Source organism: Miniopterus schreibersii (assembly GCF_964146895.1).
Source record: "Miniopterus schreibersii genome assembly, chromosome: 17".
Classification (NCBI taxonomy): domain Eukaryota; kingdom Metazoa; phylum Chordata; class Mammalia; order Chiroptera; family Miniopteridae; genus Miniopterus; species Miniopterus schreibersii.
Window position 1 is genome coordinate 10,472,914 of NC_138117.1, and position 15,350 is coordinate 10,488,263.

The following is a 15,350-nucleotide window of genomic DNA, read 5'->3' on the forward strand; positions in this document are numbered from 1 at the left end:
TCATTCTTGATTCTTTTGAATGAATGAATGAATGAATGAATGAATGAATGAAAGAAACCAGGGCAAGAAATTTAGCCTGGGTCTGTCTATTCCAGACTTCAAATTATACATGCTTGGTTATCCTGCTTGTCAGCCGCCAGGGGGCACTTGAAGCCTATATTTCCGATCCTCTCTGGGCTCTCAGTTAATGAAATGTGTCATCTCAGGACCAGTTCCTGCTCAGGCCAGGCAGCATATTCAAGATGAAAGTGTTATTGAATTAAAACTTAATTGTGAGGACCTCAGAACGTGCTGCTCTTATAAATTAAGATGAAGTTACAGTGAGATGCAGATGATGTTTTATTGGGATCATTTTCCGAAGCCAACTCACTAGTGCAGGAAGTACGTTGATTTAAATAGCGAACACCATGACTGAAATATTTCTGTTTCGGTTACTTTATCGAAAAGAGAAACAGAGTAAATTCTTTTTAATTTTTGTTCAAAATATTACAGATGTCCCTTTTTCTCCCCATTGACCCCTTCCACCCCACCCCACCCCACCCCCCTCCCCAGTCCCTCACCACACCATTGTCTGTGTCCTTGGGTTATGCATGTATGCATATAAATTCTTTGGTTAATCTCTCCCCCTCCACCCATCTGCCCCCTCCATCCCTCTGAGATTCGTCAGTATGATGCATGCTTCCAGGTCATCAAATCATTCCTGTCGATCAGTTTATTAAGTTCTTTATATGTGAGATCATGTGATGTTTGTCTTTCTAAGCAGAGTAAATTCTTAATGAAAAGTGAAAGAAAATAATTTCTAGTGCCCATTTCCCTGTAATTATGTTCCTCTTTCATAGAAGGCACTCTTAAAGGAATAATACTCATATTTTTCCTTTTTCATACATACTATGCCACTTAGTTTTTTTAAAAAGCATACAGAATTACACAGTGCTCAAACCGTGTGGACATTCAGTGAATGTTGGCTTATGATGACAATGGTGAAGACAAGCAATAAATGAAAGTAGACAGAATCTCTACTCATGGTCTAATGTTGCTCATGAAATAGTCTTGAGTACTAAGGCCGGTGCCAGTACCTACCACACCCATAACTGCTTTGGCTTTGTGCCTGGGATCACCAGAATGAAGGAAAGATAAGTGGCTTTCAGTTACTGTATATGTGCTCATTCCTACATTATTTGTTGAGGGCACACCTTTGAGAATGTATCCTTCCTAGACAGCTACTTACATCAGGTTCGACAGGGTAATAGGCACAAAGAAGAGTAATTGAAATAGAGGTGTCCCTGAAACCACCCCCAGCCCATCTGATATGCAGGTGTTTAGGCAGAACTGTATATTGTGTTATTTGAGGAGACTTCAATCTGGCTAAAATAAAAAAAAAAATTTTTTTTAAATAAAACAAAATAAAATAACAACTACGACATTCTGAAAAACAATTGGCATAAATTTACCAAAAATGTTTAAGTCATGAAAGACTAAAAACAAAAAGAAAAGAAAAAAGGGTTTGGCTGAGAACTGTCTGGATTAAAAAAGAATAAAGAGACATTAGTTTTAAAACGATGTGCCATTCTTAATAAATAAAACAACTATTAAGAACATTATTTTTTATGGTTTATTTATTTATTTATCCTTATTGTTGAAAGTATTACAGATGTCCCCTTTTTTCCCCCCACTGGGCCCCTCCAGCCTGCTCCAGCCCCCTCCCCAGGCCTTCACTATTGTCTGTGTCCGTGGGTCATGCATATGTGCATGTAAATTCTCTCTCACATTGATGTTTCTCTCTCTCTCTCCCTTCCTCTCTCTCTAAAATCAATAAAAACATATCCACAGGTGAGGATTAAAAAAAATTTTTTTTTTTTAAAAAAGTAATGGTTGCAGGTCTCAAGTGAACACTTTTCATGGTCCAGGAACTCTCCTACACTTTCCGAGTGTGCACACACTTTCTCCCTCCCCAAATGCCTGCTTCACGCTCCCTTCCCACACTAACCCCTCTTCATGCTTTATCAAGGAGCAGCAGGATCAGACAGGATCCCAGCATCGACCCATCACCAAGCCCGAGAGCCTTCCTGAACCTGGATCCAGACTTCAAGTCCTTCCTCCACTTGTGCTCTGGATCCCAGTGCCTCTCTCTTCCTCAGTGATTCCCCTCCTGCGGTTGTGCCTCTCACTCTTCCATCAGAAGGTTCCCCCTCTGGTGCCTCAGCCCTAGCAGCACAGTGCCTTTCCTGGTTGTAAAAACCATGACTTGATTACAGATCTCCCTTGAGGAACAGCCCCATTTCTCTGTCCCAGTCAGAGCCTGGAAGGCTGCTTAGTCGAGCTGTCGGTAGGCACTGTCTCCACTTCTCCACCTCCCGCTCACTCTTGTTGCGCTTATGGAAATTACACTCCACTGAAGCTATTCACATCAAGGTCAAGAGAAGTTACCACCTTAACTTAATGGCAGCGTTGATGACAACTGGCCACCCTCCTTCCTCAGACATGGTCTTCTCTGGATTTGCATGCTACGAAGCTGCCCTACAGCCCCCTAACTCATGGGTGCTGTCTCTCAGGCCTCCTGGCTGGCTTCTCTTCTGCTGTACCTCTACCTGCTGGGTTCCTCAAATCCTAATCACAGGACCTAGTTTCTTCTCTATCTAATCCAGAGGCTCTCAAGTTTTTGTGTTACTCTGGCAATCAAGAGAAGCCTATGAATTCCTTCTCAGAATGACATATTTAAATGCACAAAATGAAGTTCTTAGAATTACACAGGAAACTATATTAAAATATAATTATAAAAATATTTCAAAATAAGTGCATAATATCTTTATTAACACAAAAATAAAGCAGTGCATCTCAAATATAGGTAAGCTTCAAATCATATCTTATTATTTTAAAATATCAGTGTAAAGGCTTATTCAAGTTATTTCTAAACTTGCGTAAGAACATTAAATTGTAGAGTGGTGTTTGTTCAACAGGACAACATATGTCATATACACGATATGTTGGAAATTCCATGAATTTCAGATTTTTATTTTGATGGTTATAAGTACTGAAATCTTGATTAGTTATGATATATAAAAATGGATCAATCATTTTTATTCAAGGTGTCTCAAACTTGGAATTTCTTTTCTTTTGGAAAAATTAAAGCAACTGCTTTAATTCAACAAGCACTTAAGTCTTATTCTCTGGAAAAGCCAGGAAACCATTTGCTACAGATGTACTTCATATTTGTGCCCTCTTTCTGGACAATTGTTTAAATGCAGTGATTCAGAGGATTTATCAGAGGATAACGGCAATGACCTTTATGGCTGTTGGCAAAGCTTTCTCCCGGGATTGTAAAAACAGTCGTAATTCCCAGTGCATGTCTGTGTAAAAAGCAAAACAACAAAAAGCGACATCATGAGGTGCTTCCTTTTCCGTTAAGGTAGTAATACTGGATCTGTTACCAAGTACTGCTGGGACTGGTTTTGTAAGGAGTACAATGCTTTTGGGAAAATAATTTTTTTTAAAAAAACAGAGCCAAAGAACAACTTTTTACCATATCCAATATGTCAACAACCTTGGTAGTTTCCAAAAGAGACTCACATACTAGGAATTCTTCCAGGCACATACTCAAGGGGAATGGTGAGGCTGTCAATTTCTCCATTGCTTATTTCAAAATGTTAAGATATTTTGATACTTCCGTGATATATCAGAACATGTGACATGAAAACCTCCACAAATTTCTGTTGGGTCACAACCTTGGGAGTTTCCCCGGTGAAATCTGAAACTGGCCCCCCATACACTCCAGATTGATGGGTAGGTGGCAGGTTTAATGAGCAAGGAAATTTACCAGAGGAGGCCTGTCTTGGGTGACTGCAAGGCGAGCAGATTTCCATACCTACCTGCCAGAATCTTAAAAATTTCTAGAGAGGCCTTCACTGGGTTCAGTCACATATTCAGTGCAACAAAACAGCAGCTGGGGGTCTCTCTGAAAACGTTAAGTTGGACCAACACATTTCAGCTCAGTATTGTGTGTGCAGTAGATTCTCATCTCCCTCTGCCCCGTCTCCCATTACCTCTCTGTCCTCATATCTTCCATCACCCCGCTTGTTGTCGTCACTGTGGCCACTCTGGCTCCCCTGCTCCTTACACACCAGGCACACTTCCTCCTCCCGGCATTGGCATTTGTTTTTCCAGATGTGAGAATGCACTTCTCCCAGATGTATGCATGGCTAAAAACTCGTTTTAGACCTTCAGATCTTTACTCATAATTCATCTCCACGACAACTTCCTGGTCATCCTATCTAAAACTTCATCACACTCCACACACACACACACACACACACGCGTGCGTTATAGTCTTCTCTGCTTTATTATTATTTTTCTTTCTAGCACGTATGGCTTTCTTTTTCTGGCATATTCTTATCAGGTCAGTCTATGTCTGTGATTATCTATATATGGCCATTCTTTTCTTACTTCAGCAGTAACATGGGAAAGGATTGTGTGACTGGGGACCAGGGTTCCAATCCAAGGTCTGATTTCATTGTCCTGTTTTTATCTTGGGGCAGCCACCCTCTTCAGCTGATAAGGCCTTATGTTTATTATTATTTCTTTTTACTTTCTGACATACTATGTATTTTATTCTTTGTCTTGTTTATTGTCTGTCTCCACTAAGAATATAAGTTCCATGAGAACAGGGATTCGTTTTTTTTTTTTAAATCGCTGTCATATTATTAATGCCTAGGGTACCGAATATTTGTAGAAGGCAAACTATTGTCTTGTGGACACTTCATTTGTTTACCATCTCTCTTGCAAGTAGGCCTAGATTCAAAACCAGGCTCCAGCACACAGCTCATTTTCTAAGTTAAGCGAATTCCTTATTCCTTCTAGTTCTGCAGGCGTTCCTGACTCCTTATTGCTTTCTTCCTGCTGTTAAATTGAGGGGTTGATGAGTTCAAAATCTGTCTCTTTTTTCACCATAAAAGCAGGTAGGACCAGCTACTGGATTGTGAGATCCCAAGCAAGATGAAATTGGGGATTCCCTCATTCAAAAAGCATTAAGAATTTCAAGACGGTGACAGCAGCCCAGTAAAACAAGCATGGGGTTCTAGGGGACTGCCTGGGTCACATGCCCCAGAAGCTATTGGCCCTCCAGCTAAGTTTTTGTGAGAGCTAGGTTTTTTTAAAACTTACAAAAGAAACACGGGGTTTAGTGATTCTCCCTTCACGTTTCCCCATGTCCATGTTCCATGATGAGTCTGAATTTTAAAGGCTTCACGATTCTAAGGGTCAGTACAATTTAAATCATTAGTTACGTAAACTACATAGCCACTTTTTCTGGTTCCAAGCTGACCTTTTGGTTATGTAAATTTCCATTGAGTTATAATTGTTAATTTGCATATTATCCCATACACTTCTGTTAATAAGTCAAGATTAAAAATCTCACTGGTGTGATCTCTTCCAGGAAATTGATATATTGTATAAATAAGCACTATTTAGAGAGAGATGTGCATTCATTCCTCAAGAGTTGAGTGAAAATCTATATATGCAAATTATAGTTCTTGGCTTTATATGAAATTTAGGCTACTTTGCTGAAATGCCAACTTTCCTGAAGATAATTAACCAAATGATCAATTTTATAAATGAGCAATTTGCCAAGTTAAATGACTGTAGTGTCATTTATTTTGGAAGCTTTGACAGGATTGGATTTTTCATCTACTTCTGATTTCTTTCATAATACTTTTGAATGACATTTTCTACTTTTTTATACTAAAGTATTTTAAATATTCTTTTTAGTATCATGTAGCCTATTATATTCCATTTTAGTTTATAAATTCAAAAGAATCTGAGAAAATCAGAATTTTGAATTGTATTGCATTTAAATTACTTTTTAGTGAAATCCAAAATTTAATTTAGATTAAATTAATCTAACTATAATTTGAAAGCATCAGAAAGGAATTAAAATTAGCCAAACAATTACATATAAAAATTTCCACATGGAATTTTATATTGGTTATTGATGTCAAAATATACACTTGACACATTTCTTAGCTATTTTTGTCAATACTGCTCAATTATTCTTGGTAAGGCTGCTAAGTATTGTTAGACAACATTACAATCTCTAAATTTAGTAAATTTTCAAATAATTAATTGACAAATTGACATTCAACTAGCTGATTTTTTGCTAACTGGCCTGCTTTCAGAGAGAGAAGGGAAGCCAGAAAAGAACCTGCAGGAATGCCAGTTTTCAGGAAGAGATGGAAGAGGGAAATACAGGGTAGCCCCCCAAAAAGTATACACACACTTTGAATAATTATAAAGGCAGTGCTTATTAAAATACATTTCATTTCCAAAATTGAACTATCAGCTGTTAAAGCATGTATACCTGTTTTTGGGACACCCTTAAAGAGCTAGAAGTGATTGGAGAGGCAGGAAGAAACCCAAGACTATTCAGAGGAATGGAATTTCAAGGACGATATTAACAGTGTCACCTGCTGCAGAGTTGGGGGGGGGGCACTCTTTTCAGCAGAGTGGTGACCCTGGAAGTCAGTTTGCAAAAAAACTTATTAGGTGACTATAATTAGCCAGATCTAACACAATTATTTTCTTAACCCCAGTGAGCTAGATATAAACACCTAATTTTATTTATTAAAATGTAAGGGCCCCATTTTATTTCCTTATCTTAGAGTTCTCTTTTCATTTCTTCTGTCTTCCCTCCCAGCTACACTTGTCAGATTTAGTAATGCTGAGTTAAATTTGAATTTCAGACACACCATGAATAATTTTTTAGTCTAAGTGAGCCCTAAGCATCACAAGCCCTCGCTGGAAGCCTGCGGAACCGCGGGTGGTGCAGAGGCCGAGGGCGCTGGCTCTGGAGTCGCTGTTTTGAGCCCTCGCCCTGCACTTGGTGCGTGGCCCTGGGCAGCTGAACCTCCTGCACCTTGACGGGGATCATGCCAACAGCCACAGTGACAGTCCTTTCGAGGCGATTGTGCGTTGAAGCCTCTAGAGCACTACACCTGGTGTTTGGGACATCAACAAATATGAGTAGGATTGAGAGATCATAAATATCAGTTTGATTGTCAGTTAAAGGGAGAGCAGGCACTTATTTAAATGTGTGAGGTTTGCGTATTAGGTGGCCTTTTAGGCCCAACTGGGGGATCGATCAGAGCAGACAGGCCATGAAAGTCTGCAGGCTCAGAATTAAAATAATAATAATAATAATAATAATAATAATAATAAATAAGGTAAGGAAAGGGGAAAGGGGGTGGGGCTCTTACCCCCACGGGAGGAGCCTTGGGATGCTGGCGCCCAGGCTGAGAGCGGGGTTTCGGGCGTGCGGGCGGGTGGCGGGGCGCGGCTCCCCCGCGGGCTGCGGGTCTGCGCGCGAGCCCCCGGCGCCGCCCGATCGCCGTGGGCGGGGCGCCTGCGGCGCGCGTGGGGCGCGGCGCGCGCGGGGCGGTGGCGGTCCCGGGGAGCGCAGGCGCGGGCTGGACTCGCGGAGCTCGCGCGGCGATGGGACACCTGTGGCTCCGGCGGACCTGGGGCTTCTGGGGGCTGCTGCTGTGCGCCGCGGGCCCCCGCGCAGGTAACCCGCTCGGGGCGCAGGGAGGCGCGCGGGATGCCCGTGGAGACACAGCCCCTGCCCCGGGGTCGCGGGAGAGGCGGGACCCCCGGGACCACCCCTGGGCGCCCCTGCTCGGCGAGCCTCGGACCTGAGGACCTGGAAGGCGGGCCTCGCGGAGAGGGACGGAGGGGGAGGGAGGGGTGGCTCTTAACGCCCCAGGGCTGCTGGCGTGACTTGTGGAATCTCACCTCCTCGCCCCCAGGGCACTGTTGAAATGAGACTGAAATTTGGGGTGGGGTGGGGGCCTGGGCGAGAGAGACAACCCAAGTCCCCCCTCGCACTCTCCTTGGGTCCCTTTGCCCTCTAAAGGGAGGTCCCCCAATGGGACAGAAATGGTCTTTGTGGCGGGTGTCAGTCACTCCCGGGCCACCTGCCCCGCGCCTTCAAAGTGATACCCGGGAGAGGGCTGGGAGGAGATAAGAAATTGGAGTTGGCGGGGAGATAGGGAAGATGAACCTGAGATAGGCGAGGGGAGCGCGTCCCGGAGAGAGGACCCAGCTGGAGTTTCCCGCTGGAGCTGTCGGGTGCTGGTTATTGCAGCGCCCGAGGCAGGCAGCCTTGGGGCTCTGGGCAAAGACAGGCCCAAGTGCAGGGGCGCTGGGTCCGGGGCTGGCCTGCGTCCTGCTGGAGAGCTGCTGGCCTCGTGGCTCAAGTCCCTGCGGAACTTTTCCCAGGCAGGGATGAACCACACAGTCACCATTTTTTCCACCTTCCTCTCACTTCCATTTCAAACAATTGACGATTTCAGTGGTTTTCCTTTGTGCCCCCCCTTAAATTTTTCCACCTACTCTGAGATTTTGTTACTGGATTTAATAATTGCCAGATCTGTACAGTCGAGGCAGAAAATAATATCTCCTGTGCATTGCATATCTTTGAGTTGTTTAAATGCATCGCTTACAGCTCTCCCAAGAAGCCACTCACTCACCCTCTGTCTAGAACTCTGTCTTTCCCACAATTGGTCCAGTCTAGCTAATTCCTATTAGCCCTCCAAGATGTAGCAGGGGCACCTCTCCTTTCAATAAGCTGGTGTGACCCAAGATGTATGGGTGAAATGCCCCATAGGAGTCATCCATGGCCCCTGTGCTCTCTTCTGTCCCTCTGTATTGTGCAAGCTAAACTTCTGGGAAGTTGGGATTGTTATGCATTTTTATAGCCTCAGGACCGCAACACCGTTTCTTGAATGAATCAGTGACCTATGCATTAAGAACTTGCTTGCATCAGGAGGCTAGAAAGATCCCAGAAATTATCTTTCCTGGAATCTTTCTCTCTCGCAGAAAACAATTTCTTCTTAAAACACAACATTCCCCTTTGCACTTGGACTACTCTTTGATTCTACTAGCTTTGCACTTCCTATGTGCATGAACTTAAGGGTTTAATAAATGTTTTATAATATGATAGGTAAGAATGATGAAAATGATCGAGTATTAACTTAATGACTTAACACCTTGTCAAGTCATTGGTTAGCAATAGAGCCAAAAGTAAAACATTGGTATATTTACTTTCAGTCTATAGTCTTCATGGTATTTTTCTAGCAATGTTGTAATATATGGTATGGAACTTGATGCTTGAAATGAAATACGTGATAATTTTACCTCTACTGTACTTTAATATCTTTCAGATGGCTCTAAAATAATTCCTAAAGTCACAGAAATAATACCTAAATATGGCAGCATAAATGGAGCAACAAGACTGACTATCAAAGGAGAAGGTATGGTTGCCTTTTTTGCATTTTTTGCCAAGGTTGAGGTATTTTAAAGACTATTTCACATTTCGAGCCTTATGGTTAAAAAAAAAATCCAAGGTTATTTCTCCAGTTGGCCAGAGTAGTAAAACTCTATCCCTTTAACAGTTAATGAAATCTCCAAAGTCTCCATCAACATGATCATCTGAATTCGTATTATAATTACTTGATTAACTCTAAGATCTGGATTCTAATGACTAAACTGAAAGGAATATCTTTAACTCAACTCTGCACAGAGTGTCATGGTGAATTTCTAGTTTTCCCATAAGTCTCAATTTATGGGTGCTTTGGGTAGAGAATTCTAGAGTAGTTAAATCTTATTTGAATTGCAGGTACCAGCACCCCCACCCAGATTTGTCTCCCCTCTCCCTGCTTTAACCACACACTGTAGGGCACTGAAAATGTGTTAGCATGTGTCTTTCTCAGATGCTGAGTCTAAATACTGTTTTATGTAGGTTTGTACACAGAATGTATATAAAACAATGATAATTAGTTTGCAAAACACACCAGAGCTCCTATAGCTACATGAATACAGTACTTGAACCAAGTTTATTTGGAAGGACTGCATTCACACGATCCATCAGTATTGTGTCTAACAGACGCTCCCTGTGTAGAATCACACACAGAGCTAAGTTATTAACCACACAAGAACACACTCTAAATGAAATCGTAAAGGCCACATGATTACCCAAATGTTGGTCCCATAGGACTTTTTAAATGTTTTATCTTTGTAAAAGTTATGATGCAAAAGTAAACTATTATAGAAATGTTTGACTTAGAAAGTGATTTCTCTGAAATTTCACCCTCTAGAAAGACCTACTTTAATATTTTGGTGTATCCATATGACTTTTGGCTATTTCCACACATAATATTGACCTTTACGGGCAAAAATTTGCTACTGCCTTACCTTGTTCTAAAGGCTGTGCTTCAGAAGCCAAAGATACCTAATTTTACAGTTATGATGCCCAAGGAAGAGTGTTTTGTGCAATGGCATGATTGTAGAAATACTTCTATGTCCTTCTGAGACACAAGTTTTCGACTGCTATCAGGAGGCCCAGGTTTTCATGCCTGGCACGAAAGGTTGTATTTGAGATGCTGTGTAATTATTTTGCTAACTTCCAGAGTGTTTCTAACTACCGGTTTTATTACATTATATTCATACCTTGTATTTCTCAGTTGTCTTCCTTGATATTTATCATGTTTCCCTTTATTTAAAAATATCATTAAGATGGAAGGAGTAACATTTAACTTTTGGGTCTTTTTTCTGTATTTTCCTGTTACAGGGTCTGCTATATATATTTTTGCTGATGTGCAGTGTTGAATTGCACAATTTTTATAATATTATAGCTTTAAGTTCCATCTTTGCCACTTTCCACTATGTGCCTGGGGGAAGTTATTGCTCTAAGCTTCCGCTTCCTCATCAGTAAAATGGGATAGCAATTCCTACCTGTTTCGGAGATTGTGAATATTGAAATGTATGATGTATCTAAGATATCCATATACAGTATATGCTCCATAAATTAGAGCTACTTTATTGTAATTATTATTTTGCGTGTATGTTATAGGTTTAGTTTCATTCTTTAGAGGTTCCTTCCATCACACTGAATCTTTCCTTCCCATCATGTTCAATGGTACAACTTTTAAGTAGCTTCATACACTCTCAACCATGCTTTTTTCAAGTAGAGAAACCAAAACAGCCAGAATTGTACGTGGCAGCTGACATCTTCTAGAAAGGCAGCCCAGACTGCTATCAGGAGTCCCAGGTTTTCGTGCCTGGCATGTCTTGTCTCCAGTTTTTCTGCAAAAAAAAAAAAAAGATACATCAACATGTTAGGAATTTCCATTTGAAGCCTCAACCCTTTCTGTTTCCCGGGTACACCCAACTGTTTCCAGGGTACACCCAACCCTTCCTGTAATCTTTGTGCCTTGGAGTACTTCCAGAGGTATCTTCTTTATGCGCAATTATTTATTTAGAATTATACTTTTAAATTAAAATTCATTTAAAAAATAATTCTTTGGAATTTTTAAAAAATTATAATTTTAAATTAAAATTCTTGTAAGCTCTTTGGAATTAGCTAAAAATTAGAACTATTTCTATGCTTGTTTTTTAGCAAAATTTATAATGACAATATTTACGAAAATATTACCGATTTGATTCATATTTTTTCCATAGATTTTACATGTATCTAGAGAGAGAAAGAGAGTGTGTGTGTGTAAACAACTCCTAAGCTAAAGGCAACATCCCCTTTTGTTGGTGTTGGTTTTAGAGTCGTATTTGTCTTGGGAAAGCTGAATGACACACCTGCACGCCGTATCATTCATGTGACATGCACCTAACGGACCTCACACCCGAGCCGCAGCACAGTGGGAACTGTCCCCTTTCCTTAGTCGCCAGCAGCCCACTGTGTTTTCCAGACTCGCGTGAGCTGCAGAGCTAAGCAGCAGCCGGCAGGAGCTTGCGCGTTTACAGGGAGCTTGCTGTGCCGCGTGTCCCTGTGTCCTCGTGTCCCCACAATCCCGTTTCGCAGCGACCGCCTTTCTAGATTCGAGACCGCGAGCTCAGCGCCAGCATCCTCCCCGCCATCCAGCTGATGCTCCCGGCCGTCCGGCTGATGCTCCCACCTGTCCAGCTGATGCTCCCGTCTGTCCAGCTGATGCTCCCGTCTGTCCAGCTGAGGCTCCCGTCTGTCCAGCTGATGCTCCCGTCTGTCCAGCTGATGCTCCCGGCCGTCCAGCTGATGCTCCCAGCCGTCCAGCTGATGCTCCCGGCCGTCCAGCTGATGCTCCCGTCTGTCCCGTTCCTGGTCTGTGCCAGCTGAGTAACGTCCAAGCTTCAGAAGAAGAAAGTGGCTTTTCTTAAAGCCCAACTTTCGTCGAGTTTCCTCTTACCTTTTCTACGTAGAAAGGATAGAAGAAAAGTGATTTCCTGCAGCGGGAAACCTCAGCCAGTGGGGCCAGGGCTTGATGAATAAGTGCTTCTTGCTGTTGACTCTGATTGTGAGAGGCCGTCTCTGTTTTCCTTAGAAGTTACCAGCAAGATTGAGCCCCGCTTGTCCTCAGGGGTGCTCAGTTTGTCTTCAGATCTCACTCTCCCTTGTCCCTAAGAGGTCACCACCCAAATACACTGCTTGCAAGTCCTCCCCTCTGACTTTCCTTTATAGAAACTCGTGGTAAAATAGTGTCATAGTGTTCCCCTCGTGCAATTTTTCTCTCCCCTTTAGTGTGGTTTTTCACAGTAGTTGTCTGCACCGGATATAGTATATAGCATCTGGTGACGTATATATGCACATACATATTTATGTATGTGTATATAAAATATTTGTCGCCCTCGCCGGTGTGGCTAGTTGGTTGGGCATCGATTCCCTTTAGGGCACACGCCCAGGTTGCCAGCTCGATCCCTAGTAGGGGCGTTGCAGGAGGCTGTGCATTGATGTTTCACTGTCACATGGATGTTTCTCTCTTCTGCCTTCCTCACTCTCTAAAAACCAATAAACTGTTCTTTAAAAAATATATTTATCTATTTGCTCCACCCCTTCCTATTCTACCACAGGAATATAAGCTGTTTGATTCCACTGCATTTAACATCACCTGACAAAGAATCAATTCTCAAGAATTACTTTTATGAATTAAATTAATTAAAGTCTAATTTTTCTGCTTCCAAAGAGAATTACAATCATAGGGATAAATATGGAATAAACTAACTGCTTACTTCAATTCTATTCTTTATTATTTATTGAATAATTCAGTACTGAATGACAGTGGTGAGATCTCTAGAAACAGAATCCATTAATAATAATTGAGTGTTTTTACTTTTTCAGGTTTTGCTCAGGCAAACCAGTTTAACTATGGAGTTGATGACGCCAAGTTGGGAAACACTGTGCAATTAGTTTCTTCTTTTCGATCCATTTCTTGTGATGTAGAAAAAGATGCAAGTCATTCAACTCAGATCACATGCTACACTAGGTATGTTTTAAAGCATCTTTAACAACGTCATTTTTATCACTTCAGAATTGCAGTTCTGCATATTAGTATTATAATAAGTTTTATCACTCCAGCTGTTAAAATCATATTTTTTGGTTTTCAGCTATTTTTGATTTCATGATGTTTAGACTATTTTATACCTTTATTACATTCAGTTATAATGCTCTTTCCACATATTAGCATGATAAAATATATTCTAAATTCTTACCCAGATTATAAGACCTATTATCATTATTGATCTATTTTAGAAGATAAATGGCTACTATTAAATTGTAATGATGTTCCTGAAAATATCAAAATTATGCTTTCCTGTCAGGTTTGATTAATTTTGTTCAATATCTTGACTTCGTCATTAAGATTAAAGACGATCATTTTATATTGTGACATTTCAAGTTTTTTACTATTAACCCAAATTAATGTTTGTTATTAGCAACTTAGTGAAAAAAATTAATCATTTTAAACTGCAGCTTTCAATATTGTAACATGTAGCATATATTCCAGAGGATTTCATCTACTTTAGGTTTGTTGGCTGTTTCTTTGCAGCAAAAGCTTACTTATGGAGAAATTTAACTAAAACTTTCTTTTAAAACAAAGCAAGGTGATCAACGTTATTATTATTTTAAATGATTATTATTACATTTGTTGTTACTGCATTTACTTTTCTTTTCAGTATTCATCGATGCACTTAGAATAAGCAATTGCCTGAGGTCCATGATTTAGAGTCTTCAGTGCAGGATTCAGGATGGAGATCATTTTTTCATAATGTAAAGTAGAATTTAACTGTCCATCAGTTAGAATTTTAGACACCTCTTTTCAAAAATGACCTGTAACCTGGGGCAGCATTTTTTCATTAGTACTATACATTCAATAAAAGAGTTATTGTACTTCTACTTCTTATATGTTTCTCATTTGCCTTCCAGAGCAATGCCAGAAGATTCCTACACTGTTAGAGTCAGTGTGGATGGGGTTCCTGTTACAGAAAATAATACCTGCCAAGGTCACATCCACAGCCGAGCGTGCAGCTTCTATGTATGTGGGGGCTTGTCTTTAACTTTCAAATAATTGATCTCACACTTTCCTTCATGTGGAACTGGGTTTTTATTTTTTAATTTTACAGATTGTTATCTATGTCTGCACTTAAAAATATGTGAGCAAGTAGCTAAGGATACTTTGATAGTCATTTTATGGATGCTGTTTAAGTAGAAATAATGTAAAAAGCAGAGATATTCCATAAAACTAGGAACAAAATAGAGATAAGACTGCTTATCGACAGTATTATTTTACAGGCAAAAAGTTTCAGAACCCCAACAATAAGGAGCATCACACCTTTATCTGGGACTCCAGGTCTGTTATACAGAAGCTGAAATATCTTTTTGGTTTGTGGTAATTAATTAATTAATTTACTTTTTAGTATATAAAATTATAATATCTGAAAATTTATAAATAGCATTTTTCTGATTATACTGACCATTTGTATTTTTTCTTTTATAAATTACCTGTTTTTCTCCATGGTTTAAATTAAGGCTAGTCAACTTTTTTATATTAGATTATGAGAATTCTTTATATTTTAAGGATATTAACCATTTATATGTCATATATGTGAAAAATATTTTTTAACTTGTCATTTGCTTTTAAAATTGATTAATGGTCTTATTGTCATTCAGGCACTTTTAATTTTTATTACCAAATCTGTAAATCTTAACCTTTGTTATTTTTTCCTTTGTTTTTATGCTGTAGAAGACCCCAAAATCCTAATTATGTACATATTACATAAATTTTCACTTATTTTTCAAGAGTTTTTATGGCTTTAGTTTCTACATTTAATTTTTATTTCATGTAGGATTGATTTCATTTTTTAGTATATAGTAGGGACTCATTTATTTTTTCCCAATTAAATCACCCATGACCTCAGTGATATTTATTGAATAATTCATCCTGTCAGGAAACACCTCTTTATGAATATTTATAGGCACTTCCTTAATACTGTAGATACTCATTTATGTTTTATTGTATTTGCTAGAACTTTCAGAACAATGC

The 15,350-nt window shown here is 40.1% G+C and overlaps 1 protein-coding gene across 1 annotated transcript in view; it reads left to right on the forward strand.

The window, feature by feature from the left end:
* Window positions 1-7,409: 7,409 nt before the first annotated feature.
* The window catches only part of PKHD1L1 (PKHD1 like 1), a 101,905-nt gene continuing 93,964 nt past the window's right edge, over window positions 7,410-15,350 (forward strand). Inside the window, exons 1-5 of the mRNA XM_081116746.1 lie at window positions 7,410-7,552; window positions 9,210-9,299; window positions 13,151-13,295; window positions 14,234-14,342; window positions 14,600-14,657. Of these exons, the coding sequence (XP_080972872.1) occupies window positions 7,480-7,552; window positions 9,210-9,299; window positions 13,151-13,295; window positions 14,234-14,342; window positions 14,600-14,657 (475 nt within the window). The 5' untranslated portion in view covers window positions 7,410-7,479. The remainder of the gene's footprint in view (window positions 7,553-9,209; window positions 9,300-13,150; window positions 13,296-14,233; window positions 14,343-14,599; window positions 14,658-15,350) is intronic.